Source organism: Polypterus senegalus, chromosome 9 (assembly GCF_016835505.1).
Source record: "Polypterus senegalus isolate Bchr_013 chromosome 9, ASM1683550v1, whole genome shotgun sequence".
In the NCBI taxonomy this organism is placed as follows: domain Eukaryota; kingdom Metazoa; phylum Chordata; class Cladistia; order Polypteriformes; family Polypteridae; genus Polypterus; species Polypterus senegalus.
In genome coordinates, this window is record NC_053162.1 from 182,298 (window position 1) to 202,461 (window position 20,164).

A 20,164-nucleotide genomic window follows, 5' to 3' on the forward strand; every position below is an offset into this window, starting at 1 on the left:
CCATCCCCGAGTTCTAGAAGACGTGAAGGGCGTCACTTCCTACGTTTAAAGACTGGGGTCCGCTCTGCCCCTTCTTCTCAGCCTGTCACCGACGTGGACCCCCGAGTGTCTGTAGCGGCGCACCCACGACCTGCACACCCTCTTCCTTGGCACCCGTTCTGGTGTTCTGGGCATGCCAACGTGCGCAGTCCCTCATCCTTTGTTGGCACATGGTGGTCTGTTGCTCTGCTTTGGGGGGTTTCAGCATGAAGCCTCTTTTACAATCTGAGTGTTAAGACAATGAAACAGGAAGTGTGACATTGTGGCCAACGGTGACGAAAGACGTGACCACCAGGCAGCCTGCAGAGACCCTCGAGTAGCTGACATCAAGAGTGAAAGGTGTCAAGAAAACTGTGGGGGAAGAGGGTCCTCGCGACAGCCCCCCACACCCAGCCGAAACCAAAGGACAAAGTGGCCATTGCTGTTGTGCCAGGCTTTTAGTGGCACACAAGGCCTGTTAAGACAGCGGGCAGCTCTGGACCTCCCATCTGATCACCAAGGTACAAGTCTGACCCGAGCCGAAATGGCTTGAGAGCACCTGGGCGTGAAGAAAGGTAAATAATAATTGGTGGCATTGTGGAAGGTGGCGTGGCTCGTTGATGCTTGGGGTCCGATTCTCTTCGATTCCCATGTCATTTAAACGAAGCTCAGGCTGTCAAGATGCCCACCAAAGCCCTGTGACTTGACCCTTACACATGGAGGGCACGGCTCTTGGTGTCATGGGGGCTAAAAGTCCAAACTGTTACAATACACTCTGTTATGGCACTGATGCCAATCCAACATGGTGGCTTTCCTTCTGCCTGCCATTAAACATCCGTCTCTGCTGTCTCTGTGCCAATGCAGAGGACCCTGAGTGACTCGAGTGTCAGGTCGCTGTGCCCTCCACAAGACATCAGCGTGGGCATCGCAGTGTCCATTGGCTGCCCTGGTGCGTGGCTCAGTGGCTTCCATCTCATTTCATTGTCACGGGTATGCCATTGTTGCTAGCGAGTAGACCGTCCTCAAAGTGAGCTCGGACCCCCAGGTTGCTTCTGATGTGGCGCTCAGATGGGTTGGCCACTGCATGAACCCGTTTTCTCCTCATCCTTCAGTGTTCAGTTCAGTTACACCATGCCATGGAGTGCCCGTCTCTTGGGGCCTCCTCTCGCCCGCGCCTGAAAACAGTTTATAGGGAGTGGTGCTGCTCTGATTGTTGGTCCCGTGCCAGTCTGTGAAACACTGTTGGTTAAGTTGGCATCGCGTTGGAATTCCTTCTCCGTCTTGACACGCTCATTTCTCGCTGGCTTTTTACTCTTGCAGTGTTTAGGTGGGGAGCGCCTCGTGGGGGTCTGACGTGACGAGGCCCCCACCGATGTTCTGACTGCAGACTTACGAAATCGTTCAGCCGTTGTGACACGATAAGGAAATACTGGGGGCCGCAGAGAAACCCTATCGGGTAGAGGAAAGCAGTGCCACGTGATGCCCTGGTGGCTGCTATTGTGTTGTGTGGGTGGTCTTGTGTCCCATCATTAGTGGTCCTGGTGTGAGATAAGCCATGAGGTCCAGGTTTGTGTGGACCCTGCAGGTGTGAAGCCTCACTTTCACCTGCCATTGCCAAGATGGCACCACTTCTGAAGACCCTTAAATGAAGTAGGTGGTCCTCTAGTGTCCCCAGAGTGGCTAACGTCCACCAGTCCTGTGCTAAACCTGCCGAGGACCCCATCGGTTCAGAACAATTAAAAATAGGGGGCCTTCCTATAGTGCCCGCTCTGTCAGGCCGCATACTATTGTTGGGCACAGTAGCGTAGAAAGGTTGGCATGCAGTTAGTAAAGGTAAAGGACACAGCTGGCACTTTTCAGTCCTCTTAACTTGCCAGGTCCAGTGCTGGCAGTGCCCTACGGTTAGAAGATGTGAAGTGTGACCTCGCCTTTAGACTCCATTGTGTCATCGTCACGGTGCTTGTCATTGGCGTGTGGCCACAGTCGCTGACCGATGCCCGGCTGGCATGACTTTAGAAGGACATTGGTCATCTTTGTCATTTTGCAGTGAAGCCAAAGAGGGAGTTTGAAAGCGTCGGGTCAACTCCTGCTGCCCAGTCTGTGCCGTCCTGGAGGTGCCAGGGAGCAGAGGCTGCTGGGTGAGACGACTCCACCTTTGTAATCCACACAAGCGGTGGGCTGCGGCCCTCCTGTGTGCCCCTCAGATGTGATGTGCAGCCTTGGTGGCTGATGACGGGTGCTGGCCATGGTCTTCATTTGGGGTCAACTTGGGGACAGGACTGTCTCAAAGAGTGACGCTGGTGGCTTCTGACAGTTATGAGCGGTGGCCTGGCATCAGGCTCATGTCCCGAGACCCCGCAGAGAAAGTAGTCTCGGAATGACGGGATCGTGCAACAGGCCACCCAAAGTGACACCTGTGCTCAAGGCCATGGAACCTGGGCAGGCTGTTGTGGGGGGTCATCTGTGGCTTGAAGCCTGGCAGACACACAAACAACTAAACTTTGAACACCACGTGAACGCAGCGAGGAAGAGGACGGGCCTGAAGAACGTGTCGCGTGACGTCTGCCGTCACTCGTGCGTCACGCGTTTGAGAGCGCGATGGGTTTCAGCCTTTAGAAACGTGACGGGGAGAAGAGAAGACGCCGAAGGCGAGTGAGTGGGATGCCCACAGGAGTCGAGGCCAGCGGACCCTCGTGAAGAGGAGTTGATTTGAAGTGAACTTTCGATGACCTTTTAAACCCGTCCCATCGTTGCCACAGGATACGACCTCTGAAGACACGCCCCTAACAACACACACGGTGGCAGGAAGTGACCCCCATAAGCGTGTAGAGGTGAGACGAGGCCGATGGTAAAATCGGCTTGTAGGACGTAAAGAGAGAAAAAGCTGCTGGCCCTTGGACACAAATGAGGGAGACCCCCAAATTACAACGGCGATAAGACGGGGGGCGCACTGAAGATGACAATGTTGTTAAAGATGGGCGGCTCGAGACCCAAAATGGTTCATTTAATGGGTGCCAGGCAGACGAGAAGGCCAAGTCTGCCAGGGTGTGCGGCGCCCAGTGGGCACCCTGCCCGCCGTTCACTTGCTCTTGCTTCGCTATCATTTGTTTTGTGCAAAATGACACAAGTGTCCGAGATGATGACTTTTTAAGGTCCAAGAGGTTCAGGTCGGGGGGCTTTGGGTCTGCACCGGCCCACCCGACGTGTTAGTGCTGCATCACCGGCCATTGGGCCCAGTGGTCTGCAACTGTGGGGTGAACCTGAAGGGGGCCCCTGCCGCGACCACATTTCTCACCCTCTGCCTGAGAATGGGAGACGGGTGACCAGGTCATACCCCCTGAGGTCCACGTGAGTGCGAGGGGACCACTGCTGGGAGATGAGAGAGACCCCCATAGCCGCCAGAGTCTCTCGGTGACGGTGATGTCACATGTCTGTTTGGATGTGCCCAAACACTGGCTCTCCCAGTGCTGTCGGCCCACTTTGAATGCAGTGTGGCATCGTGGGGTCCAACGTGCAGATGTTTCCATCCGTGTGAAGTCAGAATTTGGTGTCCCCTTGTGAATGTTTGTTTTGAGTGCCATTTTAATGCCCATTCCTTCTCAAATGGATGCTCCTTGATGCCCGGGGGCCTCACTTCACTCCGCATTGCCCACGGATTTCACTCCAGCAGAGCATCTGTTGGAACGGGAGATGGAGCCGTTGGAGTTGGCATGGATGCCCATTCCCAGGTCCTTGTCAAATCTGCGCCGCAGTGTCCATGTCATGTGACAGGAGCTTCTTCACTGCCACACCGGTGGTCTCAAACTTGCATCGATTACAGTCGCTGGTGCATTGAACAGAAGTCAAAAAGCGAGGGTCCGGCCTGAAGTGCAGCGGGATGAGACTGGGAGAAATCGAGGTGAACACAAACCACTCGAGTGCCCAGACCGTGGCAGCCGTCTGCTCATTCATTTGGCTGGCGTGCCCTCCTGACATTCGCGTCGTCTTTCATTTCTATCCTCTGTCTTTTTTTTTTCTCCCTGAGGACGACAAAAGTGAAATTTCCAGGTGCAGTTCAGCAATGCCAAGCCTCAGAGAGTCCGTGGGCAGGGGGTTCAAGGCGATGCCATGCTGAAGGATGGCGCTGTGAGGGCTCCTCGTTTGTCGCCACGGAGACGTTCATTTAAGAGACATCGGTTGTCACCCGCCGGCTCCTCCGCTCAAAGAGCCAATGGCAGGGAGAAAGAATTTCAGGGGTCACTCAATCGCCATTCATCCACCGGGTGGGTTAGTTGTTGGGTGTTGTGTGCCAATGGCATTTATTTATTTCAAAGCCGTGCCATTCAGCAGAAAACCCGAGAAGGAGACACCAGCAAGAAGGTCATTTGAATGGCGCTGACGTCTGCTTGAGGAGCCTGTGATCAGTGGGGGGTTAACACCCAGGCAGACAACCCGATGGTCCATGCCAGTCCAGAATTCTGTGAATGTGTAAATATGGCAGTGGTTAGCATGACGAGGGTCCGGCCGGAGGTCTAAAGTGCCTTCTCACGCCATCCGCTTGTCTTCATTTGCCCACTCGGCTGTGATGTCCCCCTCGCTTCTCTCTGGCCTGAATGTGTGTGTGCCCACGTGTTTGTGTGCCCACGTGTGTGTATCTGAGTTTATTATTGAGATGAATGTCCTCGTTGAACCCGCGTCTCTCTCTCTCCCGGACGTCACTCCTTCGTGGTTACAAAAGGGGACAGTGGCGTTGGCTCAAGTCTGAAATGACACACCCCGGGGGGAGAGCGAGAGAGAGAGAGAGAAAAGACGCCCCCTGCTGGGTACACTGGGACAGATCACCCCGCTGGCACCCTGCAGTGAGTGGCACGTGTCGACTGAGCTCCTTGGGGGTCTCTGGTTTGACTTTGTGTTGCTCACGGGGGTCTCGAATGAGGCACATGACCCGCATTGTGAGGGAACGTCAGTTACGGGTGATCCTACTTGCAGGGTCCTCATTGTTGAAGACCTGGTCAAGGGGATGCCCACGTAACACCTGGCTGTGGCAGATCGGGGGCAGGACTGGACCACTTGTCTGCCTGGGGAGATGCCAACAGGCATCCCAAGCTATTTGGTCGTGTGGGGGGCACTATACCAGTGCCTGCTCCCCGACCGCACCTGTGTATATGGAGGTACGGTGAACGGCTCTGGTGATGCCACCTCTGTGTGGCACCAAATCTCGTCCAGACTTGATCCGTGTCGTGCCCCTGTTCTATCACGACGACCAATTTATCGAGTGTCTTGAGGTGAAGGTTTAGTCGGGTGGGCGAGGGTCCTCACGCCGCATCTCCTCTTCTGTCTTGCAGTACGAGTTCAAAGCCAAGAACATCAAGAAGAAGAAAGTGAACATCGGGGTGTCGGTGGATGGCGTCAAAGTTGTGATCCGCAAGAAACCCAAGGTATGTCGAAACACACAGGCGCCAGGCGAGAGACCCCTCAGGGTTCGGCCGTCCGCAGCGAGCCCACCGTAGCCAGCCTGCTCCTCTCGTTTAACTGGTGATCCCAGGGGGGCTTTGGCCCGGCACTTGGACCTTCTCCCCAGACCCCCAGACCCCCAGGTGGATGTGTGACTTCCCCTCATGTTCACCTTGGGGGTCCGTGACTGTCCAGTCCTGTCAGTGTGGGTGGGCCGAAGCCCAGGCCTGGTTCATTCTGGTGTCCTCTGTGACGAAGCCCAATAACACCAACATGGCTGCTAAACCAAAATGTGTTTGTTTGTTTGTTTGTTTGCAGAGAAAAGAGTGGACTTGGGATGAAAGCAAATTGTTGGTGATGCACGACCCCATCTACAGGTGAGAGGTGTCCCCGTGTGTCACCGCTGAGCCATCGTCCCATCCTTGGAGCTCAAAGTGCAAAAAGACATTGTGGGGTGCCCTCCTACACATCTGTGCCACTCATCAACCAGTGGCACCCAGCCGGGCAGCAGTGGTCGGCCGTTGGCCCAAAGTGGCTTTCCTCGTCCCCCTTTCTGCTGTTTGCTGCTCTTCCTTTAACTCGTCGTTGATTTTCCCTTCCAGAATATTCTACGTCTCCCACGACTCCCAGGACCTGAAGATCTTCAGTTACATCTCGAGGGACGGCGCCAGCAACACCTTCCGCTGCAACGTGTTCAAGTCGAAAAAGAAGGTGAGTGAGTGCCTGGCAGCCGTGCTGGTGACGTGGTGTCCGGCTAACGGGGCTTTGGCTCTCGTGTGACAAGTGACGATGTAAACGTCCTGTCGAATGTCAAAGTCTGCTCTTCATTTCACAATGGCTACGTTAAAAAGATGACATTTGGATAAGGTGGCACTTTGAGGGCAGGAGGCACCCGCTTGGAAAGGGCATTTCAATATTATCAATATTTGAGGGTAAAAGCCCCCCACAATAAAACCAAAAGCTCCTAATGCTTTGACGGATCTGGTGACATCATGGAAGACAGAAGCCAGCTCGTGTATTTATTGACATTTATTAGTCATTTTGATGCCTTGCATACCCTCTGTGTGCTAACAGGGGGCTTTATGATGGACAGCAGCACTAACCAATAGGGTGGCTGGTCGACTGAAGAAGAGGCGGGCTCTGGGCCTGGTCACATGTGGCGTGAAATGGAGCTCAGGGGTCCGCCAGTGCGCTATAAAGCTCAAGACCCAAGACGAGGGGGTTTAGCCTTAATGGGCCCCCCCATTGTAATGCACATTGACATCTATGGATTTTGAGAGGAGGACCCCCACCCCACATGTTACTTGCACATTTTATATGGTGAGGCCCCATAAACCCCCCCAACCCACTCCAGAATTCTTTACATGTACATTTGATTCTCTGGACTTTAAGGAAGACCCCCCACAAATTACTTCAAGCACTTCAGGAAAGAACCCCCAAAAGTAAAGATGTGCGGACCCCCTAAACGTGTGGCCTGTAAACGTCATTTGTGTTTGTTAAAGTCAACTCGGTCTTAGCGGTTAATCGTCTGCCGGTGGCTGTGGGCAAAAAACAAAATAGAAACGAAAACGTTTTAAACTGACGAGAAAGAAACGTAACTCCTCGTTATAAGGATGATATGCGCTCCGATGTCCCAGGATTCCATGCTGTCCCGCAGAAGTGTGCTGTGCAGAGACCCTCGGCCGGCAAGAGCCCAAGTCAGTCACTCAGAAAAGCAGGAGCTGATTGGAGGGACGCAGGAGCGACTCCTCCTCCTCCTGGACATTTACATGTAGTGTGTTGTAGGGGGAGGAGCTCCGGTGGTGACCTCATCGTATTATTCTTATTTTATTATTATTCTTATTCTTCGTTTGATGGACGCCTTTATCCAAAGCGACTTGCAGTATCTGAGGTACAGTTGGTGACAACTGGCAGGTAAGGTGATCTTCTCATGGGCACACTGGTGTCAGCAGTGGGATATTAAAGCCACCTTCTCCACTATGCCACCCTGCCTGCCAGTATTCTTGGCCCACAGATGCCACTCTGTTAGTTCCATATGGGACTTACGATCCATCCGGTTAAACGATGGCACTAGAACTGGCAGCAGGGTGACGGCTTCAAGAAATGTGTTGGGCGAGGCCTTTCTTATTGTCCCGTCGAGTATCATCTAATGCCCATTTGCTTTGTCAGAGCCAGGCGATGCGCATCGTGCGCACGGTGGGCCAGGCGTTCGAGGTGTGCCACAAGCTGAGTCTGCAGCACGCGCAGCAGGGCATGGACGGCCAAGCGGACGGCGCCAGTGAGAAGTCTGCAGAGGAGCCCGAGTCGGAAGGTGAGTCTCCGAGCCGCACGTGTCGGGCCAGTAGGAAGCCAAAGACAGTTATGGGGGCACGTGGACCACCGGACTTGCCCCCTGGGCTTCCTGCTTCAAAGCCGTAACCACTGCATTGTTTTACAGGTCGACAGTTGACGGGGTCGGAGCAGCAGGATGAGATGAGGAAGGAAGGCGATGCCACGCTGTGTGAGAGGCCTGCTGGGCATGTGCTTCCCAGCCTGGTAGAGAACGACGTGGCCAAGTCTGCCCACTTGCTGAAGGAGAGCGTCTTGCAGGTAGGCCCGTGTCCTTGTGTGCAGGAGATCAGGCGGGCATCTTTCTCTGTCTGAGGACGCCGGTCACGTGAAGCCAGGGGGCGAGCACATGAGGGGCCCGGCACTGGAGAATCTCAGTGTTTGTCACCCGGGCCATTTTCTAAGACACCTGAGAAACAGGTGCCATGTTGTTAAGGGACCTCTAGAGGGCGCCACCCTCTGGACCCCCAAAGGCCCCGGCCACTTCACGTTGCATTGCGTGCCTAAGAAGTGCAGGGAGATGTTTAACTTCACAAGCTTCCTCGTGCTGTGGTGCCATGGGCTGGGGTGGCACTGGCCAAAGACGAGGATCTTAAACCTCTAGGCTGCAGTCGGTTGGTGTCACCCAGAGTGAGTTGCGGTGGCCACGTGTGGACTCAAATGATGCCATTCTGATGTCGTCAGCCAGGCCGCGTGAACGTGTGGGTCAGACCTTTGGACGTTTTCTGCCCACTTGTTGCTGAGAAGCCCATGTGGTGCCACATCAGTCTGTCCGTGACATTCCTGGACCCCGATTTGGGAGGGAGAAGGCCTTTGAAAAGCCTCGAGCTGAGGACCACCTCTGTGTATTTAACAGAAGCACTTTAGCTTTGTAGCTCAGTGGTCTGAAGTCTGACGGTTATTTAATGTCACAAGGGCACTGAGCCATCGACACCCACAAACATGGGCAACAGGAAAGTCACAGTGGCCTGGGTGACAAGGCCGAGCCGCGTCCAGTAGGGGACGTGTCACCTCATCCGTTATGAGAGAGACGCCATTACAGACGTCCCACAACTGCCACCTAACGTGACCCGAGGACCTCACCGGCTGGCCAAGTGACAATCTTAGAACCTAAAAGGTCACTCGTCTGTGAGGCTCACCAGAAAATGTGCATCACTTGAAAGACCCCCAACTTGAATGACAGCTGTTCATCTCCTGCAGGCTGGCATGCTGTGCCTGTGCCCATGGGGGTCTTGTCCTCTCCGACGGTCAGGCTGTGTGTGCTTTGTGTACTTGTAGGACAGGACTGGTGCCCCCTGCTGGGCTCTTTCCTACTTCCTTGTGGAAAGTTCAGCGCAGGTCATTAAAGAGATGCAAAATTGAAACCAGGAGCCCACCCTGACCAAACTGCTGCACAGCGGACTTGAGGGGCTTACAGACCGCGCCCATGTGTCCTGGGTGGGCCAGCGCTTGTGTTTTGGACCTTAGCTGAGGTGTCCTGGCTGCCGGGTCTTTGGCCACCCAGTGGTGTCATCGTGTCACGCGCTGTGACAGAATGTTGCACCCTCTTAAATGAGCGCATTGTCACCACCACACGTCCCGGTTTGTCATGTGGGGGGGTACAACAGTGCGTTGTAATCGCCGGGGGCTCCCAACCTAAAATGTAGTTGAACAAGTGGGGTGTGGGGTTGTAGGAAGTGACCCTCCATGTTCACCTGGCATATCTCGGGCGGTGGGAAGTATTGCAGGTTTTTGGTGTGCGATAGCAGAAGACCACCTCACCGCTTCTAAAGGTGGTCTGCCTATCCTCGTGAAAGGTGATCTGCAGTTACGACTTGGAACGTTGGCACCCCAGCAGATTATTTAAGGCTTTGGTACACCTTTGGTGGGGTTTTGAAAGATGCAGGTGATGCCAAGGCTGTTGTGATGCCCTCAGATTCTTGCTCCTCCATTCTGGACTGGCTGATGTCTTTCTTGGGGGGCATCTCGGCCGACTAAACACAAAAGGCCGTGTTTCATGAAGTCTCATTTTTAGAATGTTTGACACATGCAGTCTGAAGTTGAGCTCGGGGGTCCGCAATTACAACTGCGCCTTGGCTTTTAGTGCCGAGGTGTCAAGTCGTCAGTTAAAGTAGAAACACTGAGGGTCTTAGAAATGAACTTCTGTATTTAGTGGCTGCTCGTCCATCCAAACGTGGGCCCAGAGAGTCGAGGGTCTTCATCTACGTAGCGGGACGCAGGCCCATGGGAGACCCCTGTGGTACATCATGTAGAGTGTCAGAGGTCCCCGAAGTGCAGTCGCCAATTCTCAGTGTTTTGTAAGACTAAAATTGTGAGACGTAAGACAGTCGAGGAGCAGTGGGACAAGTTTAGAAATGGAATGCAGGACAGGGACAGAGCTAGAATATGGAATTAATAGGAAAGGAAAGAAAACTCCATGGTGGATTAATAAAGAGTTAAAAAAGAAGCTGCAAAGGAAAAACAGACGAATAAGACTAACGACTCCAAAGTGAATGGTAGAGCGTACGAGAAGATGAGGGCAACCATCAAGGAGGAGATCAGGGAGGCTAAAAGACGGTGGGAGAGGAACAGCAGATAAGGTGAGAGACGACCCCAAGAGACTCTTTAGCAGTGAAAGAGGAGGTGAAGGGGAATTAAGATACAAACAGGGAGCTAGCGGACAAGCTAAAGTCCCATTTTGAATGAGGTCTTCACAAGTGGATCACCTCAGAGCAGTAACAGGGACTACCAATGAGAGAGAGAAGAGCCGTGATGATTAAATAGGCTGAAATGAAGCAAATCACCAGGACCAGATAAGACTCTCCCTCTCCTCGAGTTCTTAGGGAGGTCAGCGAGTTCGGATAGAAACCCTCGACACATCTTAGGAAGTCACTGCACACTGGAGAGACTCTGAAGGACTGGAAAGTGACATCCATTATATGAAAAGGGTGACGGGGCAGATGAGAGAAACTACAGGACAGTAAGACTAGCATGAAACATCACAGGAAGATGAATGGAAGGAATTAAGGAGAAGATGGAGCAACACCTGGCAAGGACAGGACAGGACAGTCAGTGTGGGGTCGAGTTTTACTAGCAGGCTGGAATTCTATGAGGAGGAACAAAAGGATACGAGCAGAGAGGAGCAGATGATGTTATTGATGAGGACTTTCAGAGAGCATTTGATGAGGTGCCACATGAGAGGGTGGGCATCAAATTAAAAGAAGTGGCAGTTCAGTTTGTAGGTGGGTGCAGAATTGGCTCAGACACAGGAAGCAGAGGCTGATGGTGCGAGGAACCTCATCATAAGTGGCTGATGTTAAGAGTGGTGACCAGCAGGGGGCAGTGCTAGGGCCGCTGCTATTGTTAATAGATACAAATGATTTAGATAGGAATATAAGGAACAAGCTGGTGAAGTTGGCAGATGATACCAAGACAGGTGGATTAGCAGATCATTTGGAGTCCATTATAACATCACAGAAGGACTTGGACAGCAGACAGGCTTGGCAGATTTGTGGACGACGAAATTTAATGTCAGTAAATGTAAAGAATTACACATAGGAAGTGAAAATGTGAGGTTTGAATACACAATGGAGGGTCAGAACATCGAGAGTCCACCTCATGAGAAGGATTAGGAGTCGTGGTGGACACTACGCTATGGACTTTCAGACGGTGCTCTGGGGCCACTAACAGTGTGTCAGGTCATATAACCCTAACCCTAACCCTTGACGTGTGCAGTTCAAGTCACAGGACGTTCTGTTGGAGTCTTCATAACTCACTGGTGAGGCCTCATCTGGAGTCCTGGGGTCTCCATAAAGACACAGCAGCACAAGAGAAGGTCCAGAGAAGAGCAACGAGGCTGATTATGGGGGGCTACAGGGGATGAGTGATGAGGAAGATTAAAGGAGCTGAGCCTCTGCAGAGATGAAGAGGAGACCTGACTGAAGTGTGCAAAATGATGAAGGCCATCAGTGCATAGGATCGAGACGGGGACTTTAAAAAGAGTTCATCAAAAACACGAGGACACAGCTGGAAATTTCACACAAACATCAGGAAGTTTTTCTTCACACAAACAACGAGAGACACTTGAAATAAGCGACCATGTAGTGTGGTGGACAGGAGGACTTGAGGGTCTTGATGTTATTTTAGGAGAATGAAGTGGGCTTTGTGGGGCTGAATGGCCTGTCCTCGTACAGAGTGCTCGAATGTTCTATACAGAGGCCCACCCATTGTCTAAGGCACTGCGGTGGTCTTGCCACACCAGCCATTGGCTACTTTGGGCAGCGCACTAAGGCCCGACTGATGGTTCGCTGGAAAACGACTTTTTCTTTTCTAGGATTGTCCTGTCCAAAGGCAGGTGAGAAATGAGACTAAAGCAGTCGAGCACAGAGGAGTCGAGATGATTAGCTGGCATGCAGGCTCTCGACAGTTGGGGAGACCCCCGTACATAAGTGATGTCAAGTGCATCATCAAAGAACACATCGGCGGCCCCGTCAAGGACGCAGGTGGGGGGTCTCGGTTGTGATTTCAATATCTAAAGCAAGTGGTCCGAGCGCACTGCCAAGCGGTTTGCTAGCCTGTCAGATGGAGTGCTGGAAACCTCAGGTAGGCGGGTCCTTTCATCTGATTGGCTGCTGACTCCACTGTGGATTGGCCAATAGGAGGGAGGCGGCGTTTTGCTTGTAGCTTGTTGTCACCGTTGTGTTCCTGAGGTGACCGTGGCAGACTGGCCATTGAGATCTGTGAGGAGGATTTCTGGGGTCCTCTTCTGTGTCTTTTCTTGTATTGGACACCCACTGCACGCCCAGCCCACCTGAAAGGGGGTCTCTCTCTGAATTTCCTTTCCTAAGATTTCTTCCATGCCAACACAAGGGTCTTTTATTTTGGGTTTTTTCTCTTGTCATCTGACTGGGGGGCTGTCAAAGAAATGGAGCCTGTTAAAGCCCACCGTGCCGCTCCTTGTGTGCTTTTGGGCTCATCGTTGGTTTAGCAGGACTGCTTCTGGGGGGGCCGTGTTGTGTCATTTGTAATCCCACTTATTTAGAATGTCCTCCTTATTACATGAAGGTGTGAAGGGCATTGGAGGGCAGTCCATCCGCGCCCCCGCTGTGCCCCCCATTAACGCTGCTCTCTGTTTCTTCTTCTTTCAGGACTTGGCAAACGGCAGCACTGAGCCCCTCGGCTCTCCTGGCACCTTCACCTGCTCGGCGTTGACGCCCATCGCCTCCCAGCATCACTTGCAGCTCATTCAGCACCAACTGCAGCAGCAGCAGCAGCAAACCCAGGTGGCCGTGGCACAGGTGGGCAAAAGCCTCCATGCAGCCCCCCCTTCTGTGTTGTAATGTTTAAGGGGCGGGGGTCGGTTGGTGTTTTTCAAGATGGACCCCCCCACTGTCCTCGTAGTTTGTCACATGAAATGGCACATCCTATAAACAGTGGGGGTGAAGGGGACTGGGGGTCCCGTCAGGCCCTCAAACTTACCAAATTCGTGAAGTTGCGATGGTTTAAGTAAAACGTAGCCTGAAGATGGGGGGTCCGATGTTGGTCAGTGGTCCTTTGTGGGTGAGTTGTGACCACCCAAAGCCGTTCCCACCGTCAGGCCTTTACATTCGTGGGGGGGTTGAGCAGGACATAGAGGGGCTTCAGAGCCGTAAGTCTGAGCTGAGCACCTCGCCGCCGTACGTCTAAGAGTTGGGGGTGCCACTTTAACGTCATTGGTCTTCTCTCCCTGAAGCTAATCAGCGGTGTGGCGCAGTTTGGGGTTACCGAGGAGGCCATTTTGACCAGAATTTGCTGTAATGAGAGCCACCCTCCGTCAGATGGCACAGCATGTGACACCATCGGGGTTTGCCACTTGTCATTGTGGACTGAAGCTTCTGTGAGGGCGACATGTCAACTGATGGCCACCAGGTGGAGCTCTCGGCCCAGAGACGTGACATTTGTAGTATTGGCACAGGACAATGCAAGTGTCCCATTCCTGGTGGCTTTTGGGTGGGATTCCTGCAGCTCTTGCACTTTCTTTCTTTTTTTATTCCGACAGATGGCTTTCATGAATGAACTCCTCACCTGAGCTGTGACGCTGCCACCACCTTAGAGGTGACGGTTTGATTTATCTCTTTGTGTTTTGTCAGGTCCAGTTGCTGAAGGACCAGCTGTCTGCCGAGACCACCGCTCGCATCGAGGCTCAGGCGCGAGTCCACCAGCTCTTACTGCAGAACCGGGACCTCCTGCAGCACGTGGCCAGCCTGGTGAAGCAGCTGAAGGAGCTGGAGGTCAAAGTTCAGAACAAGCAGAACAGTAAGACTTTATCGGGAACGGGCCCACCATGTTCCAGTGATGTCACGGGAGGCTCGGCTCACTGCGTCGGCCAGCTTGCGGTGCTGGAGGTCACAGGACCCGCTTTAGCTTTCCAGCCTTTGACGGATCCAGTTTGGGGTCACAGGGGTCCTCCTATGTGGGGACACAAAAGAGACACGGAATGAAGTGCTGTTCGAATTTTAGCAATGGCTCCAAGAGAGTTTCCTTTGGTGACGTGGTGGCACGTGACACGGGCACAATTCCCAGGGGTCTTCTGGTGACATGCAGGATACTCGCAGATCACCGAACCAGCACAGTGCAGCTGGTACATGGACTCGGGCAGATGGAGTCACCGGACAGGCCAGGCCAGGACTTGGCGATGTCACTAGAGAAGCCCACTGCCTCCCATGCTGAGGGGTCTTCTATTGAATTCCCACTACAGCCGCTGGCCATTTGAAGGGGGCACCAATGTGACACTTGCAGTGCTCCACTGACTCGTCCAGATGGCTTGGTGGGGCTCTTACTTTACTGCTTGGCGCGAATGACTCCAGTTTTGTCACCTATGAATGAATTAGGCCTGCCACGTGCATTCCATGGTGACCCCCCATCCCTGGTGCCACCTCCAGGTACAGAGTTAGGGGTCCGATCTTTGACTTGGTGCTTAGATGGGCTTACATGTTGGGACTGTCTCTGCACAGGAAATTAAGGGTGGGCTTCTTCAGGGTCTCTCCTGAAAAAGAAATGGAGAGCCAGTGCTGCCTCTTCTGGGAGAGAAGGGACCACTGAGTGTTGGAGGTCCGCAAAGTGGCCTGCCATCTTTTTATGATATTTACAGACCAACACTTGGCTCCATTTGCTGAGTGGGCACACAACATGCCACCTAAACCTCTCCGGTAGTGCCACTGTTTGATGGCCCCATTTGAGACCCGTGACGAGTTTCTGCCACTCCATTCTTTGCTGTGGTCGGCCATCTTGGCCTGTACCTGTGAGCTCAATGTGGAGACCCCCGTCCTCCGTCACTTGCATTTACTCACAGACCCCACAAGTGACTGCACTTCCATTTCAGCTGATGGCATATGCCATGAGCACCTAGGTGTGCCACAACGATGGGTACGGATTTGCCAGCCCCTGAAGACCACGCCAGGTCAGACCCAGAGCTGCATTGGCGTAGGCAGGAACTCTGCTGTCACCGTGGAATTGTGCCCGCGTCTCGTGCCTCCAGAAGAAGGTTGTGTCTGTCTGCATCGATCCCCTTGAGTGGTCCGCGTTCTCCGGCTTCTCTCAAGTGCTGGCATCTCTGCTGGATGAGGTCCGGGCCTGCAAGGTGGTCGGTCCCACTTGTGGTTCATTTTGTCCCCCGATAATGAATTCCACGCATGTGTCGGGAGCAGCTGGTAAAGCGAGCCCACTGCGTCTCCTGCCCGTTGGTTCAAATGTGAAGTTCAGAGGGTCAGTAGAAGTGGGGGGCACCAGCCGACCTCTGGGGGTCTTTCCGTTTTGCCCGCCTCTCGTATTAAGCGTGTCGTCTTTTGCCGTTTGTTCAGGAGAGCGATGTTCCCTCTGGAGCTCCCTGTCCGCCCAGTCGCTGTCACTCAGTCTGAAGAACTTCTACAGCCTTGGAGCGGAGCCGCCTGTCACCTCCACGCCCGCCAGAGACCCCGGGACCACCCCTGCCCAAGGCCGAGGGGGCTTGACTGAATCGTACCTCAACCTCGTAAACCCAGAAAAGGAGCCCACGCCGGATGGCCTGATGGTCAGCAGTGAAAAAGAGCAGATGGCCGGAGAGACGGGCCGCAGCGTGGAGGGGTCCGAGGAGCCCACCAACGGAGGCCCAAGGCAGACCAGTGAAAAGCAACGCAAAGACGGGTAAGATCTGTGAGTGTGAAGAGGCTCGTGATGGCGCGCCAGTTGTAATAATAACGCTAATAATAAGAATCCTTTGCATTTCTATGGCGCGCGTCTCGCCACTCAAAGCGCTCAGCAGTTGCAGCTCAAGGAGTCCCTGCTGGCATTTATGGGACTCGAATGGGCAACCTTCTGATTGCCAGTGCAGATCCCTAGCCTCTGAGCCACTACCTGTGCCAACGTCGCAACTCTGCCGCCTCACTCGGCTGATTAAGCGGGAGAGGAGAGAGGGGGCTGCTGGTGTCACTGGGCCACTTGTCCCACAGTCTTTGATTCCCTTTGTGAGGGTCTCCAGTCACCTTGTCCACCACTGCTGCTGCTGTTGTGCCACCGTGTGGTGCCCAACTGTGCTTCACCCTCCCTGGTGCCGTTGTTCAGCGTGGGCCTCCTTTAAGGAGAACCTAATGGGACCACCCGGTGGCAAGTGGACTCGATGGTCTCCTCTCACCGCTCAGGTTTTTTACGTTCTTAAGATGCCTGTGCCCGCTTTTCATTTATGGTGACCCCTGAGTGCAGCAAAGAATGCCACTGAGCCACACGGCACCCGCCGACGGCTTCTGGGCTTCTCCTGTCGAAGCCCCCTTAGATGCATGCCCACCGACCCGCCTGCACTCTGCGTCTGGGCATCCATGATGGAAGAATTTAACGGGTTGGCCACACGTGCATGCGGCAGGTAGAAGGTGGTCTTCCCGCCTCGGCCGCCTTTAAAGTGCACAAACGAGCCTTTTAGAAGCACTGGTGGTCCTGTGTGTGCCGCCCATCGGGCCGTTTATACAAGTGGATGGCGGGTGCAGATGACGCAACTCTTCCTCGCTTGGCTGAGCGCCGTGATGGACCACCGTGTCTTGGCTGATGGCCGAGTGCTGCTGGGCGGGCACTAAGTGACACTTTTCATGCGTTACCCCAGCGCTGCCCCCGAGTTTACCTCTGGACATGTGGCTTGGCACCACAAACGCCACGCTTTCTGCCTGGAGGAGGAGCGCCTGAATGTTTGCCTTGTGCCACATTGGGGGCCGCTTCAACAGGTGGCGCTGACACACATGGAGACGAGCGGAGTGGCCGAGGGGTCACTGGGTGGGAGATCTGCGCTTTGTTACATCTGGGCCTCCCAGCGGACTGAGGGGTTTCTCGGAGGGTCTGGCTGGTTGAGGTGCCGCTACGCCCACTCCGTGTCTGCCCGTCAGCTTGGTGGTCTCGTCTTGTTTTCTTTATTTGCGCTTCCTTCCTTCAGTGTTTCAAACACGAGAGCTCTTGTTGTCACCGATAGGCAGGTGACACTCGCTGACGTCCGCTGCTGAAATCTGAGGAGTCGCTGAGCCCTCATTTAGACGTCACACGACGTCCTTCAATCTTTGGATTCTGTCGACACCACTTAGGACCCCCAACGGGGCACCAACAGAGACCTGTGCTTGGTTCTCTCTACTCGTGACTGGCACAAAGATGGCAGAGCATGACTCTCCAGTGCCAGCCTCTCCTCGCATCTCGGCCGAAGCTTACGGGTGGTCTCTGTGGCTGCCCCGTCCTAGGCCTCTGTCTGCCTTTTGACCTTTCACAGCCCAGTTTGGGTGCAGGTGTGTAATGGCAGCCGGGTCACCTTTGGTGATGTGGTATTCTGTTTGTGGGCAGGTCAATTGATTAATTGATTGGCAGCTGCCATTTAGACACTTTGCTGACCAGGCGCCGTCTCTCCGTGCACGAGAGGTTAATCCTTCCTATGATTACTTACAAACGGGCAACAAGTGAGGTGCCTGGCAGTGGAAGCGGGCACACAGTCACTGCCACCTGGCGAGAGATGCCTTTAAGAGTCCTGAGGCACCATTCCCTGCTGATCATTGAAGGGGTGGCACTGCACTGCGAGGACGAGTGGCACAGGTCTTGCATCACAAGTCCAGGCGGTGGCTTCAGTGAAAGTCACATGTCACAGAGCGGAGCGGATGACACGTGTGAGGCCCTGTGGCACCGCTGATTTGTCACCAACACCCTAAATGTGTCACCAGCTGGTGGGCTTTGAGAGCAACGCTGGGGGTTTGCTTTTGTGCTTTGGCACCTCCTCGATGTGCAGCATGATGGGGCGGGCATCTATAACCGTGGCGTCGTGCCCCCCGACTGGCCAGTGTTGTGTTGTCTCTGATCTTTCTGCTGCCCCTTTTCTTTCTTTGAATGAGGACCCCCATCTGTTTAAAGAGTCTTTCATGAGGGTCTCCTCCGAGCTGCTGGGGGTCTCACTGTTGTGTCTACTAAGACGTCCTGCGACGGGAACTGGGCAGCACAACCTGGCTGGACGAGGGCACTTGGGGGTCTTCCTGCGCTGTGCTGCCATTTCCTGTCTCTCGCCGTGCTTGAAGGCTGCGGAGCAGCAGGGTGGGCAGCGTGAGCTCTCTGAGAATGGAGCGTGGTGGTGGTGGTGCCAGGTGGGCTGCGGCTGGTGTCGAGTTCCGGTGGGCTCAGGCCGTTGACTTTTCTTTCCGCTGTTTTTATTTTTCAAGGTTTCAAGATGCCATCCCTAAGCTGGACCCTCCGCCGCCTGCCGTCAACCGAAAACGTCCGGGAAGGGCTCTGTCTCCGGGCCGCCAGGAGGTGGTCCTCAAACCCGCCGGCCCGCCAGCAGAGAGCAGCAGCCTCACAGAGGTGACGTCCTTCACGTTGACGCTTACGGATTTTGAATCTGCCGGCGATGAGTCGAAGGTCCTGTCCCAGGACAAGTCGTCATTGTCACCGTTAACGGAGACAGAAGAAGAAGACGACGACGATCCCCACCCTGGCCGGGGTCCGTCGGGAGTGGAGTGCACGCCGACTGCGGTGCCCCTGGACTATGATGGCACCCTGCCCTTCTCTCCGCCGGCCGATGACACACGTCTGCACATCAGCTTCTCCGAAGACGAGCCGCTGGACGAGGACCCCGAGCTGACCGATTAGAGGCCACCGCGCCAACATTAGCCACGTTAGCTCATGTAGAAGAAGCTCTAGAGTGTGTTCTTGAGTGCCACCGTGAGGGTCCTGCTGCATCCGCGAGTGACACTTTACAAAAGCCTCGGGGGGTGGGGGGGGTGGTCCTGCAGAGTGCCATCGTAGTGGAGGTAACGCGTGACGTTGATGGTGACATGCAGCCTGGCAGATGGCTCCGAGGTGGCTTTGTGTCCATGCTGGGCGCTCTCGGCTGCTGCTTAGAATGTCACCTAACTTGATGTGCCTGGCAGTCCTGAGGGCCACTAGGCAATGATGGGTGTGCCTGCGACTCGGGTGCGGGCATCCTGGCACTGGCGGAGTCTGGAATGTGCCAAGCTGTTCTTCCACCCAATTGGCAGCTGGCCTCCAGGTGTTCAGATCCTAGAAGAGGGCGGCGGCCCAAAGATGAGGAAAGCCAACGGGTATGAGGAAGTGGAGGAGTTGGCAGGGGACTGACACCTGGGGGGAGGGAGAGAGAGAGAGAGAGCTGCGCCCTCAAGCAGCCTCTGGACCCCCGGGAGGTCTGGCGTCTGACACAGATGGGGGTCGTCACGACGCTTCACGCTTTTTTGTGTCCCCTCATCTTTGGTAATAAACTTTTGTGACATTTCCAGCTCTCGTTGTGCTTGTTGAGTGGTGAGGGGGGAGCCCCCAGACTTAAGTGGGCTATGCAGGGCGCCGACTCCCACCCTGATCAATACGAAAGATGGACGTGGCCACCGTGACGGAGCAGCCAGGTGCTTGTGCAGGTGTCCCCAGCCAAGTGACAAATGGGGAGGCCCTAAAGACTCCAGAAGAGGGGCCACTTAATGCCCCTGCCATGACGCTCCGAGGTTGTGACTTCAGCCTGAAAATATTTAATTATTACATTAAAGGGGGGCTACATGAAAGGAAGCCCCCACCGAGGTGACCAAACTCAAGCAGTTCGACAAGAAGAAGGCCAAAGGGACAGCCTGTCCACCCTTCGTCACTCGCGCCGTGTGTCTGTCATTAATGTGTGCCCCCCGTGTTCACATTGAAGGGTCCCATTTATCGTGCCAGTTGGAATCCACCTTCTGTCACCTCTTCATCTCCAGCGTGGTGTTGGACCCACTGGCATCTCCTGCATATGTAGGCCTACTTGAAGGAGGCATCTCCCCCAGGACTGGTATCATGCCAGCTTCAACTTTAAGGTGCCCACTGGGTGCCTGCCCTGCCTCCATGGGCTGCCATCATCTTCTCAATCCCACTCCTCTCTCTTTACTGCCATCTTTCCTCCTTT

The 20,164-nt window shown here is 54.3% G+C and overlaps 1 protein-coding gene across 1 annotated transcript in view; it reads left to right on the forward strand.

Annotated features, from left to right (window-relative positions):
* The window catches only part of si:dkey-34e4.1 (carboxyl-terminal PDZ ligand of neuronal nitric oxide synthase protein), a 30,991-nt gene extending 11,475 nt beyond the window's left edge, over positions 1–19,516 (forward strand). The window contains exons 3-11 of the mRNA XM_039762530.1: positions 5,343–5,435; positions 5,770–5,828; positions 6,054–6,162; positions 7,621–7,762; positions 7,889–8,040; positions 12,906–13,055; positions 13,887–14,052; positions 15,597–15,918; positions 18,444–19,516. Of these exons, the coding sequence (XP_039618464.1) occupies positions 5,343–5,435; positions 5,770–5,828; positions 6,054–6,162; positions 7,621–7,762; positions 7,889–8,040; positions 12,906–13,055; positions 13,887–14,052; positions 15,597–15,918; positions 18,444–18,873 (1,623 nt within the window). The 3' untranslated portion in view covers positions 18,874–19,516. The remainder of the gene's footprint in view (positions 1–5,342; positions 5,436–5,769; positions 5,829–6,053; positions 6,163–7,620; positions 7,763–7,888; positions 8,041–12,905; positions 13,056–13,886; positions 14,053–15,596; positions 15,919–18,443) is intronic.
* The last annotated feature ends 648 nt before the right edge of the window (positions 19,517–20,164 follow it).